This window comes from Saccoglossus kowalevskii, chromosome 6 (genome assembly GCF_978046115.1).
Source record: "Saccoglossus kowalevskii chromosome 6, keSacKowa6.1, whole genome shotgun sequence".
Classification (NCBI taxonomy): domain Eukaryota; kingdom Metazoa; phylum Hemichordata; class Enteropneusta; family Harrimaniidae; genus Saccoglossus; species Saccoglossus kowalevskii.
Window position 1 is genome coordinate 19160737 of NC_140646.1, and position 7486 is coordinate 19168222.

The window sequence follows — 7486 nt, forward strand, 5'->3', positions numbered from 1 at the left end:
CTAGCGGTCATGTTATTTTTAATACGAACGACACTGATTTATTGGAATATAATACTCATGCAAGTCGTAAGAAAATACAGAAACAGTAAACTAAGCTTATTATTAGAGATCTGATGTTTTTGTTTGTTTGCTTTTGTTTCTTTTCTCAGAAATGCATCCATTGGAAAAGACCATCGGCAAACATTGAAAGTCGGCAGTTATTCTACTGGTTTTTTTTAGCACTACTGGTCGGAAAAACAAATATGCGTAAACTATTTTTTTTGTAACTCCGAATATTAAAGCCGTGAATGACAGCATGACAGGGGTCCAAGTTTTACATTGTGAGTTCTCAATATTTAATGAACTTCGCCTACCAACACAGAAAGCCAAATGTCAGATTAGTGAGCTTTATAGTTCTGTAAGTATTAATGTGTGTCACTGAGACCCAATCAACATCATCGATGTTTCCTTCATTGGGCAGTAGACGATATTGTCTAGAGGTTAGCAGTATTGGAGGGGGTGCTGGCGTCGAGTCGGGCAATGTCCAGCCGTATTCGCATTTTAATAAGTACCAGAAATGTATGCAAAGTTCAAGTCTTAGATTATCATCAACTGATGAATGTATTCGTACTTCGGCACCAGGTAGCATAAATAACACAGCACATTAATCTGTATATTGTACTTTTTACAGAACATATTCCACATTTTATATTGTTTTTATTGCATTTGAATACACAATATCAACGTGATACCGTGGGTAGTAACAGTGATCACAGTAACACAATGGTCACAGTATAATCAAAATATACCTGTCAATTGTTTGCCACATAATCTTTCAAATTGTGTTTTTTCAGCTATTTTTTATAATGATAAACGTCATAGCTGAGAAATTTACAAACATGTTCTTGTGCATTGTTTTCGCGCTCACACATGCCATTAATCTCTGCCCGCCGAGCACGAAGTAAACGTAAATCGTTGTCAAAGTCGCCGTCATAATCATCTATCTTACGCCACAGTGTCATGTTAAAGTGTTTATATACAGTGACATCTTCGACTAATATTTCGGAAAGCACTTTTTCCATTGGCCTTGTCATAGGTTGCCGTTCTCTTGTGGATACTTTGTTTGAATGGTATATGACGTCATCAAATGTCCAACACATCATCTTTTTCAATAACACGAGAGATTCATCCATATACTCTGTTATCATGACTAAATCAAATTCATTATCTAACTCCTTCAACCCGTGATCAGAAGTCATACTAAACCAGCGTTGAACCCCGGAGTAGACAACACTATCGAGAAATTGATGATATGCACTGTTGGTTAGAAACGTTTCCAGGGGTTGGTTGGTTGCAGTGCAAACTTTTTGTCAAAGTGCTCGAAATAAAACCGTGATTCCAACTGTCTAAATGGTAAACGAATAATAGTTCCAATTTTAGCGTTTGGTATTAAACCTTTCAGCAATTTGTGCTTGTACTTGTGCATGTGATGCGCAATATAATTGTATCCTGCAAAGGTTTTGCTACATGGATATTCTGTAACGTGTACTTTATGCTGAGTGATATGTAACATCATACATGTCAGTGGGTCTGGAAGTGCAGCTGTCAGATTATGCTTAATACCATATCTGTAAAGCAAGGCACCAACTGTGCTGCCTCCTGTTTTAGAAGTTTTAACGAACACAAAGTCATTGTAGGGAGTACACTTCACCCTGGACTCATTCGATATATCGTGTCTCATCAACCTGTTGGCGGAAATAAGATATATATTATAAAGTATTTAAATAGAGTAGAGATGTGGAATTATTAATAACATGTAATCAAGTATACAGCATCTAATAAAACAAATAACTGAATGAGACGAATACACTTGTTTGAAAAACATACTAAAGAAATATAGAAGGAATATTGACAAGTCTAAAATCAAATTATCTGCTAAAATAGAAACAATTGGTCCATTTAGAGCTGTGGAAAGTTGTATTTGCTTGTAGATGTTTGAGAAAATCCTTGATTTGATGACTACTTCCTGGTCAGGATAGTCCGGCACCAAATAAATGACGTAAACGACACCGCGGATTTTTACAAAAAAATGAGATTATTAAAATACCACGACGTGGTTGCAGTGTATTCACCACGCTTGAATCAACGCCAAAACCAATGTATGCACAATTGCTAATTTGACGTAGATGGTTGAAATTTGTTTTAACCTGCCTATGTCAAACAACATCTTACAATTATACTCAAACGCAATACATTTTAGTTCAACAAAGAATACTACAAACAATAGTAGTAGCATGGAGTCACAAATATTCTCAAAGACTGTCGACATCACATTCCATGTACTAAAAAAATAGTAATTTGGAAACACATCGCGGAGCCATACATACGTGGTTACATTTTAAAAACGACATGTTTATGATCTACACCGGTTTCAACATGAAACTAACAGCTTTCATAAATAAAATGAACAAAACACACAATACTAAATATAGACGTATTGCCACTCTACTAAAAAACACACACATATCTCGACACGTTGCAGTTTTTAAATACAACACCGTGTTACCCAGAGTCAGTTTTCAAAAGATTCATAAAATTAAAGGCAAAATAATTCTCTATAATTTACAAGACTTTATTTCTGAACGAGGCAAGTTTCACCAATAAACCGTCTCACGGAAAGTGAGAAATCAACTGAACACAGTGACAGTAAGACACATAATCTCGAAGGAACTGCGTCAACTAAACCAGCGAAAACAGTTTTCACAATGATTTATAATTACTAGTAATATATAAACAATCAGAAATTCATTGCTCGCTGGTGGCGCACAAACGTCACTGCAATATCGAAGAGAAATTAACAAGGGCTGTTTTAACAAAAGACCACAACGGCCATAGACCATTATCAAAAACGGAAATATCCGCCAAAACGGCTGTCTTGAAACACGTCAAAAACCCCGATGACATAACAAACCGAAGATTCTACAATAAACAATCACCATAATAACAGCTGGCGACGCTACGTATATTTTTGTTACAACTATTTATATCTCCCTTTGTATGCGCACTGTTCACTGTATTCACAGTATTTACTATCTGGACTATTTTTATTTGAACAAGTTTTAAAATATTCACAATATTAAACAAATTCAACCTACTGTATTAACAACAATTAGGTGTTAATAAACAAGTACAAGTGCAAACGTCAGTTGGGTCCTTTTGTGTGAAATAGACAAGGTGCAATACTATGATTGACTGTTATAACATGGTTAGTATAAGCCTAGCAATCTGATTTGCTGAAACAAGGTCATATTTCTTGGACTAGAAGACGTGTGATCCAGCTCAAACCTGAACGAGCGTAAATATCTAAATAAATCGAGATTTTACGACTGTGAGCACTGTTTGTAGTAATTGCGAGTGTGTTATAAACTGATCCAAACTGGGGAACCTGGTACACGTAATAATACGAATAACTATTGCGTAAAAATGGTAATATATTGCGAATTGTGCTAGAACACTTCCCGAGAGAAACGTGCGCGTTCATCGCGACATACTAGTAGTATTTGATGCATGCGTTCATCCCTGTCATTCACCGGGCCTGCCGTATGTTTCGTAAATCGACGTAAATGCAAAGGATCGAAACTAAAAACATTGTATTTTTTTACCGTTTTTGCCCTATTTATATGTGAAAATACAGTATGGTGGAGTGCCGTTAGCCTCTCGCGTGTAACATTTCGCATTTCCCACCAAACGCCTTTGGTGTTTGAATGTTTCGGAAACACAATTACATTCGACCCGAGAACTGTCGACATTCTACTGACCATTAGAAAAGCCGGGTTTATAGTCGGTTTTATAGTTGTGTGAAATCTAAGGCAGTGCGTTTTACCAGTGCAATTTAAATCTAGAACGCACACAACACGGCGGTAGATCCTAACCCCAAAAATGAAATTATTACATTACTAAATAACAGTTTTTAGGCTATTCATGGCGCAAATATTACTCACATTTCAGGTTCCGTATGTGTAGCTTGCAACGAGTTGAGCTTTATGTACATACACACAATGGCAACTGTTGCCCAGATCAATAGAACTGTCTCACAGTGCTTAAATGTCTGCATACCTGTAACGAATTAGTGAGTATTACTTTGAGAAGAAGCACAATGTGTTAGAATGCTGGGAAATTGGTCCATTGATTGATAAAATATTGCACTGATCTGACGTGAGTTAAAGCTTTGACACGTTACAACGGTATACATTTTTTTCAGAAATATAGTGACAAACGTGATTTTAAAGACTGGTGTCATATTGAATACAATACTTCACCGATGCTGAATGTAAGGATTTATTGACTCACAACCACGAGGAAAGAGTTAATGAAAAAAACTGTACTTTACCGCTTAACTACTGACATATGAAAGAAAACTTAACTATGTGACAACATTTCAAATCTACTATAATAAACCCGTACTAGAAGTCTATAACATAATGAAAGCTGTGCACATTTATGCCAATGGGGTATAGTAACAGCTGCAAATGAATTATCAGGGATTCCAATGTTGGACACACTTAACGTACTGTATTATAGTTTTAATACATTACAATGAGAACTAGTTTTTCTTTTGAAAACTAGACTTAATTATGGTAACATATGTGATTTAAAATCTGATGTTATATAATTGTTCGTCGGTTTATGTACATCTGGCCAACTACTAGTACTTAGACATTTTTCATCACTGCAATTCATTCACAGGTCCCAACTGTTATACGTCAATGTGACTATTGTAGCTTATATTATCCGTGACGATTGATTCCATTTGCCTGCACCAATTATGGTAGTTCGTGAAAATTACGTATTTTTGTTGTATATGTCTCAGTATGGTGATAGAATTGAAATCACTAAGAACGCAATGACTTTTTTTGTTTGAAGTCCGTTTCTTTTAAATTGTCTTTTGTTTTAAACTCGTACTTCTAGGAAATGTGAATTGCACAATGAAAATACATTTCGGAATTATAAGAGGGATTGTCACATGCGTAGAACACTATTCGGTTGGTTAAAATACACTGATTTTCATTGATTGTTATACATATCTTTGGAATTGAAATGGACGAAATTATTTATGTATGTAAATGGACGCCAAGATCTCGTTGCGAGCAAGAGTCACGTGACTTGTTTTTGCCCATGAAATAGTCTCTTACGTCATATCTACAGCCCAAAGGATTAATATGGGGGGCACAATAAGTGTCGCCGCTCTTTCGCCTGCAACCAGATCAAGATATCACCACAGTGGTACGCCAGTTCTGCAGCATTTATACATATGTTAATTCAACGGTAAAACCTTGTTGACATCTGGCGGAAATATCATGCCGACGATCTTCGTATATTACATGAATGTACATGGCGTGGATTGAATTTATCTCTCATTCATGACATTATGAACAATTATCCAGTTTCAATTAACGACAGGCGACGGGAATAGTCAATAGTCCAGCTCCGTCTTTAATTCTCATTCACGCGCAACGCCTATTGTTTAAGGTAATAATCGGCTATATCTATATTCCAAAAGGTGTTAATCGGGTTAATTCATATGCTATGTAGTCACACTGGATCAAGAAAAAGCGTTCGATCGCATCCACCACCAGTACCTATTTAACGCGTTACACGCCTTTGGCTTTGGAGATACATTCATAAAGTATATCACCACTATTTACACTGCTTCAGAATGTATAATTAATGTCAACCAGTCACTCACCTCCCCCATCAAATTTGAACGCGGCATACGACAAGGATGCTCCCTCTCCGGACAACTATATACCATATGCATTGAACCACTTTTAAACAAAATCCGCTCGAAAAGTGGTATTAATGGACTCAGATTACCTGGCCCTAGTAAAAGAAACTGTAACTTATCTGCCTACGCTGATGACGTTGACTTCTTTATCACAAAAAATAATGATTTCAAAAAACTACTTCACTGGCTCCATATCTATCAAAATGCCTCAAACGCAAAAATCAATATGAACAAATCTGAAGGACTATGGACCAGACCAACCCCTTGGTCTAAAATGGAATAATCAAGGATTGAATTATTTTAGGTACATACGTCGGGAATACAAAAACTTTCAACTGGACTGATATCACTGACAAAATTGACACCAAGCTTCATCATTGGGGACAGTTTGTCAAAGCATTATCCTACCGGGGCCGTGTGCTAGTCGTCAATCAGCTGTGCGTCTCAAAATTGTGGCACCGTTTTATCAGTATGTCACCCCCAAAACACATTTTTGACTCACTTCAAACAAGATTCAACGACTTCGTATGGCAAGGCAAACACTGGGTGGCGCGCAAAGTTCTCTATCAACTACCGATAGAGGGAGGACAAGGTCTCATTCATATTGACTCTCGCATCAAATCATTCAGTCTACAATATATACAGCGATACCTTTACTTCGGCCTGGACCATCCTAGCTTTCAGTTCACAGACTACTATCTCAGACAATTCAACAACCTTAACTACAGTAAACAACTCTTTGCTACACGTTTTGAAAGCCCTGATAGTTACTACTGCGCTCCTTCTTTTTACAGTGAAATTCTCACAGTCTGTAACGAATCGAATTTAGGCGGACAAACATACCCACTGAATATCATGAATACCTAAATGAACCTATTTATAATAACCCACTTATTTCACATCCTGATACTGAACAACCATTCATTATTGATCACTTTGCTCACGCTGGATTAACCAGTATTCTCAAACAAAAAATTGATTCTCTACACAAAGGAATTATATCCAGTCTCCCGGACCAATCTTTTATAGAGTACTGTCACGACGAAACTGATGAACCACCGCCACCAGACACCTCCAGGTATGCGTACACACTTCACATCAAATCTGACAATGACGATACCATTGTTGAGCACTCAGTCTGTCTATACAAATTCGAAAAGAAGGCTATATACGAACTTGTAATCAAATCACTTATTTTTTTATAACAAGACTAATAGACACTGTCTGGAGAGACATGTTAAGTATCCCAACCGAAATTATGCCCAATTTCAAATGTATTTATGATTTTCCAGTTCCCAAAAAAGAAGGTGACTTACAATGGTGGTTTCTGAAAGGCGCCATTTCCACGGGCACATTCATGCAAGTTTCAGGTTACACTGACAATGGTTCAAATGAATGCCCCTTCTGTAAAAACGTACCTGACGATTTATTGCACATGTTCCTAGAATGTCCACGTCTTACTCAGCTACTTAGAACTTTATTTAAATTAGCTCAAAACATAGCATGTCTAGATCAACTTCCTCTCACGTGGTATGTGTTGGGTCCACCTTACATGAAAGGAGGAAAGTCAGATTTTCAGTTAATTAATTATCTCTTTACCAAAGCTAAAATAGTCATCGATACCACGCACTTTGATAAATTTAAGAATGAATGCAACAGTAATATACTCAATGTTTTTCACGGTAGAATCAAGAGACGTGTCTTACCTGAATACCAATATGC

The 7486-nt window shown here is 36.8% G+C and overlaps 1 protein-coding gene across 1 annotated transcript; it reads right to left on the reverse strand.

Moving 5' to 3' along the window:
- Positions 1 to 655: 655 nt before the first annotated feature.
- LOC144343605 (galactosylceramide sulfotransferase-like) lies at positions 656 to 7201 on the reverse strand. Its single transcript, XM_085499893.1, has 4 exons — positions 7183 to 7201; positions 3981 to 4095; positions 1458 to 1724; positions 656 to 1272 (listed from the first exon to the last, which is right to left on the reverse strand). The coding sequence occupies exons 1-4, from the start codon at positions 7199 to 7201 to the stop codon at positions 834 to 836; spliced, it is 840 nt and encodes a 279-aa protein (XP_085356019.1). The 3' UTR covers positions 656 to 833.
- Between the last annotated feature and the right edge of the window lie 285 nt (positions 7202 to 7486).

Coding starts and splice junctions, on each gene's coding strand:
- LOC144343605 (XM_085499893.1), bottom strand. Junction 1,725..3,980: donor ACACATACGGAACCTGAAAT/GTGAGTAATATT, acceptor TTCCGCCAACAG/GTTGATGAGACACGATATAT. Junction 1,273..1,457: donor ATTGCGCATCACATGCACAA/GTACAAGCACAA, acceptor ATTTCTCGATAG/TGTTGTCTACTCCGGGGTTC.